The 19,393-nt window shown below is 42.6% G+C and overlaps 1 protein-coding gene across 2 annotated transcripts; it reads right to left on the minus strand.

The window, feature by feature from the left end:
• Nucleotides 1-3,976: 3,976 nt before the first annotated feature.
• Nucleotides 3,977-10,996, minus strand: NPY (neuropeptide Y). Of its 2 annotated transcripts, none has more exons than XM_006055260.4 (4): nucleotides 10,740-10,996; nucleotides 9,617-9,804; nucleotides 5,966-6,046; nucleotides 3,977-4,175 (listed from the first exon to the last, which is right to left on the minus strand). In XM_006055260.4, the coding sequence occupies exons 2-4, from the start codon at nucleotides 9,802-9,804 to the stop codon at nucleotides 4,151-4,153; spliced, it is 294 nt and encodes a 97-aa protein (XP_006055322.2). In that variant the 5' UTR covers nucleotides 10,740-10,996; the 3' UTR covers nucleotides 3,977-4,150. The 2 variants fall into 2 exon arrangements, with proteins under 2 accessions (XP_006055322.2, XP_044803144.1); XM_044947209.1 differs by lacking the exon at nucleotides 10,740-10,996 and adding an exon at nucleotides 10,178-10,310.
• Between the last annotated feature and the right edge of the window lie 8,397 nt (nucleotides 10,997-19,393).

Below are 19,393 nucleotides of genomic sequence, written 5' to 3' on the forward strand. Positions count from 1 at the left end.
CCAAATTTTTCACTCTCCTCTTTCACTTTCATCAAGAGGCTCTTTAGTTCTTCTTCACTTTCTGCCATAAGGGTGGTGTCATCTGCATATCTGAAGTTATTGATATTTCTCCCAGAAATCTTGATTCCAGCTTGTGCTTCTTCCAGCCCAGCGTTTCTCATGATGAACTCTGCATAGAAGTTAACTAAGCAGGGTGACAATACACAGCCTTGACGTACTCCTATACCTATTTGGAACCAGCCTGTTGTTCCGTGTCCAGTTCTAACTTTTGCTTCCTGACCTACATACAGATGTCTCAGAGACAGGTCAGGTGATCTGGTATTTCCATCTCTTGAAGAATTTTCCACAATTTGTTGCGATCCACACAGTCAAAGGCTTTGGCATAGTCAATAAAGCAGACTCTCTTGCTAGCATAATGCAGGTATAATATACCTGCATTATGGAACTCTCTTGCTAGCATAATGCAGGTATATTAGAAAGAGAGCAATGATTATCTGCCCTCTTATTTGCTTTCCTGCCATCAGTAGGTCACATGGAGGCTTTGTGTGGACCTAGCTCCAGATAGCCCTCTTTGCTTAGTGGAAAGAAACTTTGTATCATGATGTGGAAGTCCCAAACAAATGCTGATTTGTCCATCTCTTTTTATCTGCTCCTCTGTCCTGTTCCTTATTTAGGCAGGGGGAATAGGCTGGAAGGTATTTAGGCCGTTAAAATACAGCAAAAGTGAGTTGTATCTCTCCTGAATTAGGGAGTAGAACCAACTCTAAAATGTTTATTCTCTGAACTTGTAGGTTTGCCCATAAGATCATGATTAGGAACTCCTAGGCTGAGAAGTTGAGTCCTGATTTGGCTAAATGAAGAATATTATTAGGGTGGCTGGTTTTCTCCCAGAGCCAAGTCTATAGGCAGGACAGGTAGGGGTGGAGGGGAGGAATGCCTGGGACAAAAGGGTTTGGGGTGGCTATGGGGCTTGATTCCATCCTACATGGGATTCTGCTTTTAGAATAGTAACCCAGAGGTCTGAGCTTAGCACATGGTCAGTTTCAAAGTAGAGGAAACACAAATAATTTAAAACTACTCAAAATATGTATTGTTTTCTCATACCTGCAGGTCCTCTACCTCCTACCTTGCATTCTTCATCTGGCAATTGGTGTTCCACCTTCAAACCTCTGCTCAAGCATCAGTTACTCCAGGAAATTTGACCTTCCTCCTCCACTCTTCCCAGCCTGGGATGGGTGTCCTCGCACAGTTCCTGAAACACCTCATGCCCACTTCCCTGTTAGAGAGCGAGGAGGTATCACAGCCCCTGAAATGGAATTACAGCTTTGAGTGTATTGAATTTGAAAAGCCCAAGTTTTATCTTGGCTAGCAGAGGCTTCTGGGCATTCCTCCTCTATTCTCTTTTACTGTCTGCATCTGCATGGAATGAAGTTGCTATTCTGATTGATTCTTGAGACCACATTGCTCCGTGCGCACGAGCATTGTACCAGGAGGTAACATGGTTTCATGAGTGTCCCTTCTCTTCCTCCATCTGCTGCTGGACACAGCAGGCTAGCTCTTCCTGTCTGTGTGTCTGTTTAGGTAAGCGCCTTTCGGAAGCTGCAACAAACCTCACTATTCCTGCACTCCCCACCAGGGAGCTGAGATTTGGCGTGGGGGCTGGGCTACCCTGGAGGCTTAGACTTCAGCCAGGCATCCTGAGTTAGCTTAGGGCAGCCCTGCCTTGGACCTCACTGGATCAGCTACTTTGTTCTCCATTTGCCCACTGCTTGTTAAATCTATAGCTCTTCTGTCAGGAAACTGCAAAAGGAGACATGATGAGTGGAAAGGAGGCCTCTAACACCCCAAACTCTAACAGGCCCACCTCTGCAGTTCCAACGATACACCATAACTACATATCTCCCTCATTAGATGACAAATTCCCTGAGAAACTGTTATTGATCTTTGTATCCCCAGTGTTCAGTGTAATGTCCAATAGGTTCTAGGTGCTCAAAACATGGTAAGTGTGTGAATGAATGAATGGATGAATGAGTTTGGTCATTTTTGGACTTTTCTTCACTGATCCAACCCTGGCCACTCTGTGAGCCGACCCACCTCTGTGTGGAGCTTAACTGGTCACCCTACCCAGAATGTACTCAATCCCAGCTCAACATTCACATTTTCTATGAAGTCTCTTCTAGCTTATTCTGCCCACACTCATTTCCTCTTCTAAATGCCCTTTGCATGGTTTATCTGTTATCCTCTAATTGGTTTTAAGTGTGTCGTGATTGTGTTCTTCATTAGATTGTATGTGGCCTGGTCTTGACGGACTTCTTCCACGAAACATCACCAGGCAGGCCTGAGTTTGTAAACACAGCAGCTACCAGCAAACCTCCCTGACTTGAATGAGGTGGGAAAAGTCATTTGCTTTCTTTGGGCCTCAGTTTCCTCACCGGTGAAAATGGGGGGGAGGGGGATAATCCTCTACTTGAATGTGTCACGAGCAGTGAAAGGATCAAAATAAAAACACAGTGGCATCTACAAAAAAATACACAATTTATACCTCATAGAATGTCAGATAAATCTAGGATCAGAGGAGAGCTTCATAAATTCTTATACATTTACTTCATAATGACTATGTTGCTCATAGGCATGTCGTTAATGAAGGTTGAATTTGTTCTTACTGTAACTCTAGTGAAGATGATTACAATTTGCAGTGATAGATGGGTGACATGTTGCATTTAAACCCATTCCAAGAATGGTTATCAGGCTGTAAATGTTTCAGAAAAACTACTATGGAATCTCTTGGAATGTAGCTTTGCAATTAAAGTTTAAAATTTAAAGTTTACCATTATTATATTTCTTAAAGTGAATTTTTGTTTTTTAGGAACGTCTTAATCCTGTTGGGCTGTTATCACAAATTACTATAGACTTTGCGGATTAAAAACAACATGGATTTGCTGCTCACAGTTCTGGAGGTTGGGAAGCCCAAAATCAAGGCACCAGCAGGTCTGATGTCTGGTAAGAGCCTGCTTCCTGATTCATAGCCAACCCTTGTCCTGCTATGTCCTCACGTCATAGAAAGGATGAGGGGCCTTTTTGGCTCCTTTCATAAGGGCACTGGAAAAACATTAGAATGCTTTATGAACACAGAATATCTTGTATACCATACAATTCCCTAAGTCATGATGTGCTACAGGATTTGGTAAGCAGTTTTAAGACATCACATAGAAATATTTATGCATATTTTTTAGAGTGTAGTTTAAAACACAAATATAGAATGAGACCCATTTCTTTGATTTAGAAATTACACATAAGAATCTAATAACATTAAGCCTATGCAGATAAGTACCTGAAAGAGAGGGGGAGTTTAATAACCTGTAGCTAAATTAACATACCCCATGTTGTGTGAAAAGATAATTATCCTACTCAGTGTGTTTCTGTTTATGACTCAAATTCTAAGAGTAGTGGCCCAAGGAAATGTGCAGATCTGAGCTGTCTGATATGGTAGCCGCTGGAAACACAGGGCTATTTAAGATACACTAAAATGTAAAACTCAGTTCCTTGTTTGCACTTGATACAGTCAAGTGCTCAAAAATCATGTGTGCCTAGTGACTACTATACTCAACAGAGGAGATTCAGGACATTTTTGCAGAAGGTTCTATTAGACAGCAACCCTTTCTGCTGACAGCATAGGCTAACAAGATTAACAAGAATTCCCTGTGAATGGGGGAAAAGTTCAACAAAATTGTTCCAAATTAGCATTGCTCTGCCCAGTGTTTCAGATATGTCTGCTGTTCACACACACACACACACACACACCCCACAGCTGAGTCTTAGTCATCATAAATCATATCTTTATATCTTCCATAGCCACTGCCTTAATATTGGTGAAACAAACCTTGAATCTGCTACTTGAGGGAGATTGTGATTTAATGAATAACTTCAAATATTTCTTACTATTGCAACAGCAGATTTTGCATTGAGGAGCACACACTTTTGAGTGCATAGTGCTTTATTTAAACACACATATATACAATGATGACAAAGGGAAACTGCAGAGGTGAGCACAGGGGCTGCATGCATTGGGAGGACTGGCAGACTCTAGTTTTACAGGATGAAATGGGGGTTGAAAAAGAGGCAGAGACTGGAGAGCAAGTTTCCTTTCCCATCACCACATAGAAGGGTCTTCCAGCCTGTCAAACACAAAAAGCAAAGCACGTAAGAGAATCTTCTAACTTCCTGGGAGGCTTGCAAGGGTGAGACATCCAGCTCAGAGCTTAAAGATGATCAGAAACTGTTGAAAAGGCTGCTGGCATTCTAAATAGGAGACCATGTAGAATATCAGAGTGGGAGACTGTGGCATAATGTACAGAGACCCCAGCTGAGTAGCTTCACTCATGTTAACAGGAGTCTCAGGCAAATCTCAGAGGGAATATTTAAAAGTCTCTGTATTTATCAAAGAAGCCAAAGAACTCTGCAATATTTCTGAAGATCAAAACTATAGGAATCACATGAAACTGTAAAAAGAAAGTTATTGTTATTCAACTCTGAATATGCTTCCTGTGTTTTCCTGCAAGGCTTTTTATGTAGTAAGATGCTGTTTAATAGACTATAAAGAACCCTTTTAAATAAAATCACATTCACAGGCAATTTTAAGGCTGTCAGGTTTTGTCTCCATCTAAATGCACATGATTGAAGCTGTCAATCAGAGTACAATTAACTCTATTTCATTCACCAGCCATGTGACTTTGGGCCACAAAACAACAGTGTTAAGGCTGTAGGTTGGTCTGGATGATTATATTTCTAATCTTGAGTAGATATAGCATATCCTAAACTTATTACTGTGACAAATATCATATGCCTATTAATGAAACATCAAAGCATGTATTGCTTAGTATTTTAAAAACACCTTTATGAGTTTTCCACCTGCTTCCCTTGCATTTGCTGTTCAAGTCTGCTAGTGCCACCAGGGACAAGAGCACTGGAGTTTTATTCCAATCCAAATTGTGTGTCCTTCAGAGAAAACAAACCTGACAACTCTAGACTTGCACCTTCACACTGTCTGGCCATTCCACAAGAGAACAGAGGGAGAACCCAATGAAGAGTGACAAGCCAGTCACATGCACAGAGCAAGTGTTCTAGTGACCTCTTCTGGGGAGCTTGGTTCTTGATGTTGTAGAGCTCTGGGTTTAAGGTAGACAGGCCATCTTACTGGGGGAAGGGACAGTGGGCCTGGGACAGGAGAGCCAGCTATGGAAAAGGAGGAGGAGCAGGCATCTTTTCACTTGCAGTCTTTACCTAGAATGACCCCAGCCCAATGTTTGACACCTAGATATTAGAGGGCACCTGTCCTAAGGCAGCTCCACACTCCAAGAAAGCCCCAAGTTTCCAAGCAAGCCCTAAGAATAACATGTTGTTCAATGCTCATTCACTGAATGTGATAAATTACAATGTGACATCAGATGAACTAAAATAAGTCAAAAAGTAAACAGGAGCACCCCTTGATTTATCTACAGCTTCTTGTAAAACCAGTGTGACCGGAGTGAAGCCAGGAGGGAACATTTCCAAGGATGTGTAAATCCTCTACGTAGACTATAAGAACTAAAGATTACCTCAGCCAAAGACAGACAGTTGGTTATTTCAATGTAGATATTAGGGCATACCCTATGCTTCCCCAATCTAAGCCAATTAGAAATTTTCTATAGAGTAATTTTTGAGGCAAAAATCATTTATATTTGAAAATTTCAAAGGAGCATCAAATTAAGTTGAATCAGAAAATTTTATCCCACAAGTTCAGAGATTTGTAAATGAGTATGTGAAGAGAAAGGTCCTCCATGCTCTGTTTCCCATCACTCCTTCTGTCCAAATCTTACCTGGTCTGGAGGACCCCATCCCAACACCTTCTTCCAGCAGTCCTTTCTGATTTCCTTTCCCTGACCACCTTGAGCTCTGCAACAGTGTTCCCACATAAGTCTTTTCATACCTAGTTCTGGGAATGTTTCCCGTGCTTTCTCTCATCAAGAGGTCTGAAATCAGGGTCTCGGGGCTAGATCGTTTCCCGTATCTGGAAAAAAAACAATGGGTTAGGGGAGTAAAAGTCCTTTAAGGCAAGTTTGGAGAAACCATAAACACCTTTAGAAAAGAAAGATTTGTGGTATTAAATATAAAACACCAACAAAATCATAATTCCTGCTTAAATTAGAATCTTGATGAATATCCACTGTAAGTCACAATGCTCTGAAAGCAACAGAGTGATATACAAAAATGCACATTACTGCTGCTGAAATGCATCCATTCTCACAGCTACCAACAGATTCTGAGTCCTATATTTTCCATGTTTATTTGGGGTGCCAAAAGCTAAAAGTCTTCTCTCCTGACATGATTTTAATCTGCCCTGAAAATACGAAGGAAACCTACTGGTCCATAGAAATGTTCTTGGTCTCTTTTCTCCCATAGCAGGGTATGGGTAGAACAATATATGAATTCAAGGTTATGTTTTCCTGCCAGGGTAGTATATGCTGCTGGCCCCAGGTGAGTGAGGACCTGGTCTGTTTGTCTATCTCTCTCTCTCTGCAAAAGGAGCTGAGAAATCTACACCAAGTTGTATTTTTTTGAAGACACTATTTTTCCCTTTCTCAAAAAGAGCATTGGACATCAGTAGCTGCTTTTTTTTCACAAATAAAACAATAGTCTACTGTGGATTGATTAGATATCAGATAAAACAGCGGAATAAAGCTGATAGAGAGTATATGCTAGCTGCCTATCAAGCACAATTAAATCTAAATTTGGAGGAAAGCGTTCCTATTATTGCTCCTTTGCAGGGACTCAAGGAATACCAAAGCAAAGCCAACTCTCTCGCCCCCATCATTTGTGAGATTTCCTCAAAGATTTTCTGGTGTTGTGATATCAGACAGTAGGCAGCAATTTATATGTATTTATTCTGTCCATCAGTTGATTTTACTAATCCTAAAACTCTTGGGCAACCTTAACTCGTTTATTTTCATCATGCTCCAGTGAATTAAAGAACTGGTGAATATTTTCTCCAATTTACCATTAGAGAACTTAAGTCTGCAATAGAAGAATTTGTAGTCACAAAGCAGTAGGTACCCAGAGCAGCATCAATGACTGTTCTCCCATCTCGAATTAATTCTGGATTATCCTTCTTCTTGACAATGCTTTATCTTTCAAAGACGGCATCTCTAGGAAAATCAAACCTGGCTAGATATTAGAATCACCCTGGGGGTTTTGAAAAAGCCCAGGTCCCACCCTCTGGGAGATTCTGATTTAACTCCTCAGGGGTGCAGCTCAGCATCAGTATATTCTAAAAGTTCCCCAGATGATAACAATGAGACTAGGAGGAAGAAACTCTAGTCCAGGGCTGGTTTTCTCAGTCTTGGCACTGTGCACATTTTGAGCTGGATAATTCTTTATCATCAAGGGCTGTCCTAGGGACCACATGATGTTCAGCAGCGTCCCTGGCCTAACTCACTAGATGCCAGTAGTAGACCCCATGCCACCCCACCCCACCCCACCCCACCCCACCCCACCCCATCCCACCATTATGACAACTGAAAATGTCTCCAGATATTGCCCAATCTCTTGGAGAGCATAAAGTCAACCCCAGTTGAGAACCACTGATATAGATGACTGTAAAAATACAATGTGGTAGATTGATGCTCTAGAATAAATGATGCCACCTTTGGAAGCAATGAATGAGGAGTATATAGCTTTAGAACATGAACCAAGTAGAAAAGGGGAGGAAAGAGAATATCACAGTACCATCTATACCAAATTAAAATGTATGTGTATAAACGTAATTGTCAAAAATACAAATGTGCATATGAGTGGATATGTGTGGTGGGAAGATGATCAGAGTATAGAATGGAGGTGGTGGGTGCAGATTATGAGCCTCTGAGTGTTTCTAAGAAGGAACTTATATGAAGAGGAGATGGGAAACTGCTTCAGGAACACTTGCTAACCTGAATCTTAGCCCTTTCCCTTATTTTCTCCTCCTCAAAGGTGCTGAAGATCACTCTAAGTGCTGAGAGTAGTGACAACATCCAGAGATCAGGAGGAGGGCTCCAATTTAATCACCCCTAAAAAAGGTTTTCATGAAATGTCCTTAATTTCATGATCTGTAAACTGGTGATAATTATACTCACTTCAAAGCTTTGAGGTAAAGACTGAACAAAGTAATGCCTAGGAAAACATTTTGAAATGCCAAAGCTTTACACAATGGTAAAGGTTTATATCAATCATCTTTGTAAAACTAAGCTCCACTATATGCTATAATTAACGGACTAAATAACTAACAAAGTCTTTCCTAGGGGAAAAAAAAAAAACAATTTGTACATTTTTTTCTCTGGTCTTTATGATGTATAAGCAAGAATATGAAGCAATTAACTTTCTGAAGGTCTATTAAGATATAAGACATTCTTGATTTTCACTAGTGAAAAGTATCAGACTTCAGGGATCATAAACCAATGCTATTTAATTCTAGCATTTTCATATATTTCTAATTTCATATAAATTGGTTCTTTAAAAGCTTTTTGATGAAACAGAAAGTTTCATCAAAGTTAGAGTTTTCTTTAATACAAATTCTTCCCCACTTTGAATTCTTTCCAACTATTCCTTGAAATATAGTAAAACAGCAAAGAAAAAACAATAAAAACATAACTTAAATATGTTAAATAACATTAAACTTTGTAAAAAGCTCATTGTTTTCAGCTTATTAAGGACATTTGATCTCAGTAAGTTTAAAAAGTGAATGATTCAAAACTAAGATGAATTAATTTTGGAAACAAAATTTAAATCCTATGTTACTCCTAAAATAGTTTGAATTTGATTTTTTGCTTAAGATTTGATGTTGAGAATGAAATGTGGCTTTTCATTTTAGCTTTCTAGGCGTTCAGAATAAAAATGACAATTTCTCAAATTACATGTAATCCCTGGATTCATCCTAAAGTGAACAGATCATTGTAAGTTTCTCCTTAAAAAAGCACCAAGTGGGCATTTTCTTTTCCGAACTCACCTGCTATGAAATGGGAAAAGTCTCAGCATTTTAGACTAATGTTTTCATGCTAAATCTCTACTTATTAGGAGCAGGATTTTCAGGTAAGGGGTTCAGACCGAAATAAAACACTGTACGGGGGAAATAGTTCTAGTTGTCTTTTCACTTCAGTCTGGGCAGGCTGAAAAATCTGGCAGTCTTTGGTGACCCAGCTGTTTCCTCCTTAGCTTGTGCTGTTATTTTTCTAGATACCCTGCAGCCCTCTCAGCTAATAGCCACCTCCCAGCCCCCTCCTGACCCCTTTCACTGGGTACTTTCCTATCCAGGTTTCCAAACAGTCCCCCGACTGCTCTAAGAACAAAAAAGACAAAGGGATGGGTGAGAGGAAATGGCCAGTCAGACCTCCAGACTGGAGGACCTGAGTCTGGGGATCAGGATTTTGTGGCAGTAGTGGCCGAGGCAGTTGCTCCCTGTGCAAACATTTACTGAGAGCTGAGTATGTGCCTGATGCTGTCTGGCACTGGGACACAAAAAATAAAAAGAAAAAGACCTTGTCCTTCAAGATGCCCATGATCTCCGGGTGTGCAAGTGGGGCGCTCCCGGAGTCCCGTGCAGCCCACCTACCTCTGCCTGGTGATGAGATTGATGTAGTGTCGCAGCGCTGAGTAGTATCTGGCCAAGTCCTCCGCCGGAGCGTCCTCGCCGGGGTTGTCAGGTTTGGAGGGGTACGCCTCGGCCAGGGCGCCCAGGCACACGAGCAGGGACAGGGCGAGGGTCAGTCCGGACAAGCCCAGTCGCTTGCTACCCAGCATCTGCGGACACCGAAGGTGCAGCGAAGGGGGCTTAGGGGATTCAGAGGACCCAAGCTCCGAACCTTCCTTCTCTGGCCCCAGCGCCCATCCCACTCCTACGACCCCTACACCCCAACCTTCAATCTACGCTCGACCCAGTCACGCAGAGGGAGCAGAGAGTGGTGAGGCCATCCTGTGGGTTCAGGTCAAGATCTGCTCTGGCCCGGCCCCTCTGCTCCGCCCGAAAACTCTGAGCAACTTTGGTCCAGTAGCAGAGCCAAGGATTCGGAGGTGAGAGGCGCTGAGTTGGGGAGGCTCCGGCGCCAATTTAAAACACTTTGAAAAACAGATTAGAAGTTCCTCCCCCTGCACTGAGAACTTACCCCTTTCCTACCCTCTTCCCCAAACGCCCTGTTAGAGGGAAGAAGTTTCTCCTTTTTCAGTTTTGGTCTGCCCCGCTGCAGGAGCTCGACAGTGATGGCAAACAGTACTCGGGTGGCAACTGGCTGGGAGAGGGGAGAGAACGGCTCCCTCCCCGGTGGGTCTCATATCGGATCCGAAAGATCCCAAGAGGCGGCAGGGAGCGGCTCTTCCAAGCTCCGGGGATTCCTCATTCCGGAGCGCTGCCTGGGAAACCTCCCTCCAGGCGGCGACCCTTGAGGAAACTGCCAGCTGTCCTGGGATGGGGCTCGTGTTCTCCCCCTTATCCACCATAAGATAACCCAGAGGGCCGGCGCAGCCAGGAGGGTCGGGGAGAGGGTAGCTGTACCATCAGAGGGAACAGGAAGGGACAGGTGGAATTTAGCCGCCAAAAGGGGCTAGCGCGCGTCGAGGCGCCTGAAAGCCCGGCGCATAGGGGTTAGGGATCCGGGCGCGACCCTCCCAGCGCCCCCGGCAAGTTCACAGGCGCCCCCTCTCCCTTGGCTCGCGTCAAGTAAGCGGGTCTTGGCACTCACGGTGGCGGGCTGGCTGGCTGGCGGGCGTGGCTGGGTGGCTAGGGCTCAGTAGTCTGGCGAGCCTCTTCTAGGGGTGAGAGCCGGCAGAAGGGGGTGTCCGGAGCAGGTTGCAACAGGGTTTTTATGGCTCTCCCTAGCCACGGCAGGAGGGGCCTCGGGCAATCACGCTCCGCTACTCCCACCCCGCAGCTTCCCGCCCCCGTTGGCGGGGGATGAGGGAGGGGGTCCAGAGCTACTGCCGCGCGAGCCTCAGCTCTGGGAGCCACCCACACCCCAATTTGCCAGCGCCAGCCAGGCCCCAGGAAAGGGAAGCTAGCAGGATGCTAGCGCAGCAACGTGCTCCGAGAGCACGGGACCACGCCAAAGCACAAGTTTCCTGCCCTCCTGCGGCGGCCAAACCTTGCCGTCCTCCACGCCCTGTCTAGTCCTGCCAGAGATAGGAGCAGCCCAGATCTTCTCTGTCGCCCGTCACCTGGACTACCACCAGCTGAGCACCAGGGTTGGGGTACCCGTATCCGCTACGTGGTAAAGGCTTTCTGGGATCCGTGTGGCTAGGTCGCGGACACGACTCCTGAGTGCTTTCGGGGGAGAAAACTTGGTGCCGGGATTTTCCTGCGCCTAAAGCAGCTCCCAGAAGTCTGCCCGAAGTCCCGAGCTAGAGGACCCCAACACCCCACTCCTCCAGGGCTGAGCAAAACCTTCTGTGGCTTCGTCCCTTTTCCCAGCTTGGTTTTGGTGGAGATCGGCCCTCTCCAAGAACTCGCCCAAACGCCGGGAGTCCAGTCGTTACCGACAGTGTGTAGCGACTGAGAACTACTCAGAGGTGGGACACTATCTGGGTTTGCTGAAAAAGTACGGAGTTTTAAGCTCGGAGAGACTCCTTAAAGCGCGAACGAAAATTTTTGGTCCAAATCGACCAGGTAGTCAAATGAACAGCAATTTTCTTTTATCTGCTGGCCTTTGAATAGTGCCAAATAGGTTTGATTAATTGATTGAGAACGTGGGTTCTAATTGAAACAGGTTTTAAAAAAATCATTAATTTGCCCATCGCATTAAACCTACAGAATGAATATGAAAGATTCATAAACTATTTTTACAGGGTCAGGATTTCATGTAGTGGATTAGGTCTTAAAGTTCCCTGAATGAATACTTCTAGAAGTCTGAATCTTCCTAAATAAATGGCATGTTAAGGAATTAAAGCACTAAGTTACAAGTTATTTCCATGCTAAAATGACAAGTGATTCTGTTAAACTGACATGTTGTTTTTGTGCTGTTTTAACAGCATTGAATTAAATACCAATTACTGTGCAGCAAGCAATCCCGTGTGTGTGTGTGTGTGTGTGTGGCTTTGAAGACCAACATCCTTTTCACTTAGGTGACGTCCTCTTGCCACATTACACAAACATATGCCAGGAACACAAATGCCAGGCTCTCGGGGCTGCTCAGGAATGCTTATATGAAAGAGCCTTTGCTAAAGTTAGAGCAAAACACTTTCTAAGTCTTATTCCATTCTTGATAAAAAGAGAGGCACTTTTAGCTGCTGAACCATTTCTTTCCTTTGTTTCAAAATCATTTATTTATGCTTATTCTTAACAGCTTTGTTGAGATACAATTGAGATATACTAAGCTACAAATGGGGCTTCCTTGGTGGCTCAGATGGTAAAGAATCTGCCTGCAATGGGCGAGACCCGGGTTTGACCCCTGGGTTAGGAAGATCCCCTGGAGAAGGGATTGGCTACCCACTCCAATATTCTTGCCTGGACAATTTCATGGATAGAGGAGACTGGCGGGCTACAGTCCATGTAGTTGCAGAGTCAAACATGACTGAGTGGCTAACACTGAGCTACAAATATTTAGCATATCCCATTGGGTACATTCTTGGTCATATTCCAGTGAAGTCATCACTCCAATCAAGTTTCCTCATGTCCCTTTGTAATTCCTACCTCCTGCTCGTCCCTGTTCCCCTTCTCCATTGATCTGCTTCCTGTCATTATACATTTGTTTGCATCAATGCAATTCCATGGTAGGTATCTTTTGTCTGCCTTCTGTCATTCTGAATCATTGTTTTCAGATCCACCTAGGTTGTTGCATGTATCAATAATTCATTTTTTATTGCTCAGTAGGATTTTGTTATATGGATATAATTTAAACTTAAAAAAAAATCTATTCAACTGCTAATGGATTTTGGGTTGTTTCCAGTTTGGACTATTACAAATAAAGTTTCTATAAACATTTGTTACAAACTTTTATACCAACATATGCTTTTATTTCTCTTAGGGAACTGCTTGGGATAGAACGGCTAGGTCACATCATAGGTATATGTTGTCCCACAGTTCACTGCTGGTCTGTTTGCTTTTGTATGCTTTGCTCTTTGTGTATGTTGACTAATATTTTCCTCTGCAATGTGTAATCACTACAAAGACCATATAGTTTTATCTCTAGAATTTCAATTTGGATCCTTTTTTATTTCTTTCATGTCTTAATATGTCCAATCTTTTCTTTGGCTTCTTGAATGTACATTAATAATAATTTGTTTACTATTTCTCATTGGTATCACTTCTGTGCTACTTTGGATTATTTTTACCTCACTATGACTTGTATTTTCTTTTTTTGTCTACCTGATAATTTTGGAAAGGATGTCAGCCATTGTAAATTTTATCTTGCTGTCTTGTTGGATGTTTTTACAGTCCTAAAACTTTTTTTGAGCCTTGTTATGGGACACAGTTTAAAAAACTGGGAGTAGTTTGATCCATTGCATCTAAGGTTTTTTCACGTGTGCCCAGAGCTGGCTTTAGTCTAGGTTTAATTTTCCCCACTTTCAAGGAAAGCACCTTCTTACTTTAATTGATAGCTGATGTCCCCTGAATTATGAAGCTTTTCCCTCTGGCTGTTGGAACAGGATTATATTGTGGACACTGGGCACTGTTTCCTCTCATCCTTTTAAGCATTTCTTTTCCTGGTCTCAGGTGATTTCTTCATGTGCATGATCTGTTCAGCAATTCATTATATATTTGAGCTGGACACTCTGAAGATTTTGAGTGTTCTCTCTCTTATCCGGTACTCTACTCATAAACTTCAGCTGTTTCAGTTTCCCCCTCTACACTGCAACCTGGATAATTTCTTCATGCAGTGAGCTGAGATAGTCATAGAGCTCCCCTCAGTTGTTTCCCATCTCTAAGAGATCACTGTCCTTTGCTGCCTGATGTCCAATGTATTTGAATGTTGTTTCATGTATTTTTGTCTGGTGTTTCAGATATTCAAACAGGAGGGCAAATCCAGTTCCTCTTTTTATTTCTTACCCAGAAGTAGAAGTTTCGTAGTGAGGCTTTGGGGGGAAAAAAGATGTTTATACTCATTGTCTCTTTTTCTTCACTTTGGTTTGGTCATAAAACCATGGCAATGTAAGTTTGTCTGAATCTAGCTACTGAACCTGCTATCAGTAAGACCTCCAAATTGCAAGCTGCAAGGACCTTTACTAGTTATCTGACTTCTCTTGACTGTTGCCTTCACTGTTGTCCTCTGGGTCACTTTCTTTCCCTCTGAACTGGCCACAGTCTTCTCTGCTAACTTTCCCTTCTGTAATTACAGCCCCACCCTTAACTCTTCCATTCTGCACACACTAAACAAGTGAACTCATCTACTTCCATGGTTTATGAGTCTGAAATCTCTACCTCCAGCTAAGGGCTCATACCTGGAATCCAGGGCTAAATGTCCAAATCAGAAAGTCTTGATCAAGCCACGAGTACAGATTATCCAAAATAGAGCTTCCATGAACATAAATTTCTAATTTTCTAATTCTGAAATTCCTAATTCTTAAATTTCATAGAAGTCCAAAATATTTTCAGAATCCTTAAATTGAAGTGCAGGGCTCACATATTTTGAGCCTTATGTACCTCCTAGGTTTATCTAACCTAACTTTCTCCTTCATTCCCTATATTCCTGCCCATGGGCTTTCTTTCTGATCCTTAAATAACCTTTCAACTTGGGTTTTCATAGTGCTATATTCCTCCTCTGAGACATTCTCTCTCTCAACTCTTTACCTGGCCAACATTTACACATCCTTCTAGTTTTACATTGAAACGTCACTTTAGATTTTCCTAGTCTTTGAGGCTGGATTAGATCCCCTATTATAAATTCAGAGGACCTTGAACTTACTAACCGCCCCTAGCTACAGTTTGAGTGTATTATCTAGTTATTATATTGATATTGTTAATATTTATTAATGCCATAAGAGAAGGAACTACACACTTTTTATTTATTTCTGTATCCCTAGTGTGATTCCCAGCACTAAATTGACCCCTAAAGAATACATCTTGATCAGAAATATTTTTATGAAACTGAGTTTCATAGGAGCCTATTATTAAGAACAGGGATTGGCAAACTATAGTCTGAGCCACTTCCATCAATAAAGTCTTCCTAGAACATAGCCATGCCCATTCATTTACTTATTGTCTAAGGCCACTTTCCTGCTACAATGGCAAAGTTGAGAAATTATGACAGACGTACTGTAGGGGTTGTAATCCTGGCCCACAAAATCGAAAATATTTACTCTGGCTCTCTATAGAAAGTATTTTGTTGTTAAGTTACTAAGTCATGTCTGACTCTTGTGACCCCATGGACCATAGCCTGTCAGGATACTCTGTCCATGGCATTTCCCAGATAAGAATACTGGGCTGCCATCTCCTTCTCCAAGGGATCCTCCCAACCCAGGGATTGAACCTGCATCTCCTGAATTGCAGGTGGATTCTTTACCACTGAGCCACCAGGGAAGCCAATAGAAAGTATGCAGACATCTGGTTTAGAACTTTAACATTTTACATAAGGGGCTTCCCCAATGGTTCATTGGTAAAGAATCTGCCTGCAATTCAGGACACACAGGACACAAGAGATTGATCCCTGGGTCAGGAAGATGCCCTGGAGGAAAAAGTGGCAACCCATTCCAGTATTCTTGCCTAAAAAATTTCAAGGACAGAGGAGCCTGGCAGGCTACAGTCCAAAGGGTCACAAAGGGTTGGACACAACTGGGCATAAACCACAATTTGAGGGTCCTTAATATGCCAAACTATTTCCCATCCCAGGACTCTTGCATATGCTTTCTCTGCCTGGAACACTCTCCTTTCCTTTGACTCTACTGGCCAACTCCCACTTATCCTTCATATTTTATTCTGCATGTCATTTCTTTATAATCTCTGAATCTAGAATAGGTTTCTCTCCATCTTGCCTCATTGTATGTTTTCATAGCACTTTAATCTTTCCCTTTAAAGATACTTTCATAGCTGTCATTGTCAAATTAGCTGTATTATTATACATATTATTATTTGCTTGGTGTCTCTGACATTTCATAAGTGTAAGCTCTATGACAGCATATGTTTTGTTCATCATTATATTCCCAATGGGGCTTCCCTGGTAGTTCAGTGGTAAAGAATCTGCCTGTCAATGCAGAAGACATGGGTTATCCTTGGTTTGGGAAGATCCACTAGAGAAGGAAATGGCAACCCACTCCAGTATTATTGCCTGGGAAATCCCATGGACAGAGGAATCTGGTGGGCTACAGTCCATGGGGTTGCAAAAGAACCAGACACAACTTAGCAACTAAAGATCAACAAAAAACATTCCCATAACATAGAATAATGAGTTCTATGGAGAAAACTAATTGTCAGAGAAGGGAGATTAAAAGTGCAAGTGGGGATTTATGGGAAAGTTGTGTGGTAAAAGAAAAAAAAGAAAACACTTTCTTTTATTCTATTCCTAACACTTCTGATAGCAAATGTGTGAGTTTTTCTATACCAAGCAATCCTTCAGTTCTCAGTGGTCACTGATTGTATGTCCTACCATGAAACTCAGTTCTGATACTACCTGCCTGGACTTAGTGCAGCTCTCACAAGTTAAGGATTCAGTCTCACAAGACTGCCCCCAACTTCTGATGACACCTTAAGTCTAAGATTGTCAACTATACTTCTGAGCAACCAGCTATAAATTGGTTCAGGTTGGGGTTATGCTGCTGCTGCTGCTGCTGCTAAGTTGCTTCAGTCGTGTCCGACTCTATGCGACCCAGTAGATGGCAGGCCACCAGGCTCCCCCGTCCCTGGGATTCTCCAGGCAAGAATACTGGAGTGGGTTGCCATTTCCTTCTCCAATGCATGAAAGTGAAAAGTGAAAGTGAAGTCGCTCAGTCGTGTCCGACTCTTCGCAACCCCATGGACTGCAGCCTACTAGGCTCCTCTGTCCATGGGATTTTCCAGGCAAGAGTATTGGAGTGGGGTGCCATCGCCTTCTCCGGGTTGGGGTTATAACCTGAACCAATTTATATTGGACTTGGTTCCCACAAGCCACCAGTTACTCACAAAACATCTGGTAAAATGGCTTACAAAACTCATGGAAACATTTACTTAAGTTTTTTGGTATATTACAAAGGGTTTTGTAAAGGACACAATGAACAGCCAAATGAAGGGCAAAGTATGGGAAAGGGGCACCGTGAAATTTCCATGTTCTCTCTGGATGCATTATCCTCCCAGCACCTCCAGATCATCACCAACCTGGAAACTGTCTGAGCCCTACAGTTTGGGGGTTTTTCAATGGAGATTTCATCAGAAATGTGTGATAACTCAATTTCTAGCTTCTCTTCCTTCCTTGCAGGTTGCAGGGTAGGAACTGAAAGTTCCAAGCCTCTAATTATGACTTGGTTTTCTGTGACCAGCCCCCAACCTGAAGCCCTCTAGGACCTTCCATCATCTCATTAGCATACAAAAGACACCCTTCTCACTCTGGAGAGTCCAGAGGACTTAGAAGTTCCTGTGTCAGGAACTGGAGTCAAATATTAGAACAAAATATGCACCTAACACCCTTATCACTCAAAATAACAAGGGTTTTAGGAACTCTGTTTTTAGGAACCAGGAACAAAGACTAAATATATTTCTTGTTATAACACAAGTGGTCAGGGCAGATCTCATTGAGAAGATGACACTGAGCAAAGACTTGAAGAAAGTACGGGAGTGAGCCATGCAAATGACAGGAGCAGAGCCACAGAGGCAGAGGAAAGCCTGATGTAAGGACCTTAGGGCAGGTATGTGCCTGGTATTTTCAAAGATCAGGAAGGAAGCTATTGGGGCTGGAGCAAAGTAAAAGGGGAAAAGAATAATAAAAGATGAGGTTAGAGAGAAATGGAAGAGAGAAGATCTTAGAGTGTTTTGTACATATTTTGGCACTTCCATCAGTGAATTGGAGAGTTCACTGCAGGTTTTGAAGCAGAGGAGTGATATAATCTGACTTATTTTTAACTGAATCACTCTGGCTGCTGCATTGAGAACCTGATGAGGGCCTGGGCAGCAGTAGTGAAGCCAGTTGGGAGGCCAGTAGAGTAATGCAATGAGACATCATGGTGACTAGGACCAAGGTGGTAGAAGAGGAGAGGCGAGAAATGGTTGATTCCAGATATATTTTAAAGGTAGAGTGAAGTGTGTAAAAGAAAGAGGAGATGGTCCCACATATTTTGGCCTGAGCAACTAAAAGGATGGGGTTACCTCCCATCATAATGGAAGTAACCTTGGGTAGAGTACATTTGAGGTTGACATTGGGAGCTCAGCTGAAAATATGGTAAGATCTTAATGTTTATTAGACTGCAAGGGGAGAAGTCAGGTGTATGTAGGAATCTGGAGTAAAGGAGAGTGATCTAGCTTTGAGACTTAAATTCCGGAGGTATTTACCTTTAGGTGACGTTTAAAGCTGTGACAATTTGTAAGACTGACCAGGAACCCAGTTAAGAAAGACAAGGGCCCCCAGTGGAGTCCAGCAGTGAGTGAAATTGACGAGTTCAGGAGATGACAAGAGATGAGCACAGTAGCCTGCGATGGAGGGACCAAGGATGTAGAGAACAACCAAGAATTTGATGCTCGGTGTTCTCACAGTCAAGTGTAATTTTTTTTTTTTTCAGGAAGAAAAAGTGAATATCTACAGCACATACTGCTGAAAAGTCAATTGAGATACAGGCTGAAATTGACCACTGTCTTGAGCAATGTAGGAATCTTGACTAGAGCAGTTTTGGTGGACCAGCAGAGCTTAAAGGAGAAAGAGAGGAAAGATCTTGGAAACAATTCTTTCCAAGAGTTTCACTGCAAAAAGGAGTAGAACATGAGGTAGTAATTGGTGACAGAAATGAGGTCAAAAGAAAGGTTTTTTAAGACTTTAAGACTGGGAAAAGGAGTAGGTTGGCCTGCTAATGGGAATAATTAGGGAAGAGCAAAAAATAATGGAGAGAGTTCTAGAGTTTTATATATTAGGAATTTTATCCCATTTTGAAATGAGTTGCAAATATTTACTCATGGTTTATCATTTTATCTTTTTACTATCCTTAATGTGTTGTTTTTTCCAAGTGGTCATGTATAGATGTGAGAGTTGGACTGTGAAGAAAGCTGAGCGCCGAAGAATTGATGCTTTTGAACTGTGGTGTTGGAGTAGACTCTTGAGAGTCCCTGGGACTGCAAGGAGATCCAACCAGTCCATCCTAAAGGAGATTGGCCCTGGGATTTCTTTGGAGGGAATAATGCTAAAGCTGAAACTCTAATACTTCAGCCACCTCATGTGAAGAGTTGACTCATTGGAAAAGACCCTGATGCTGGAAGGGATTGGGGGAAGGAGGAGTAGGGGAGGACAGAGGA

This window comes from Bubalus bubalis, chromosome 8, assembly GCF_019923935.1.
Source record: "Bubalus bubalis isolate 160015118507 breed Murrah chromosome 8, NDDB_SH_1, whole genome shotgun sequence".
NCBI lineage: Eukaryota > Metazoa > Chordata > Mammalia > Artiodactyla > Bovidae > Bubalus > Bubalus bubalis.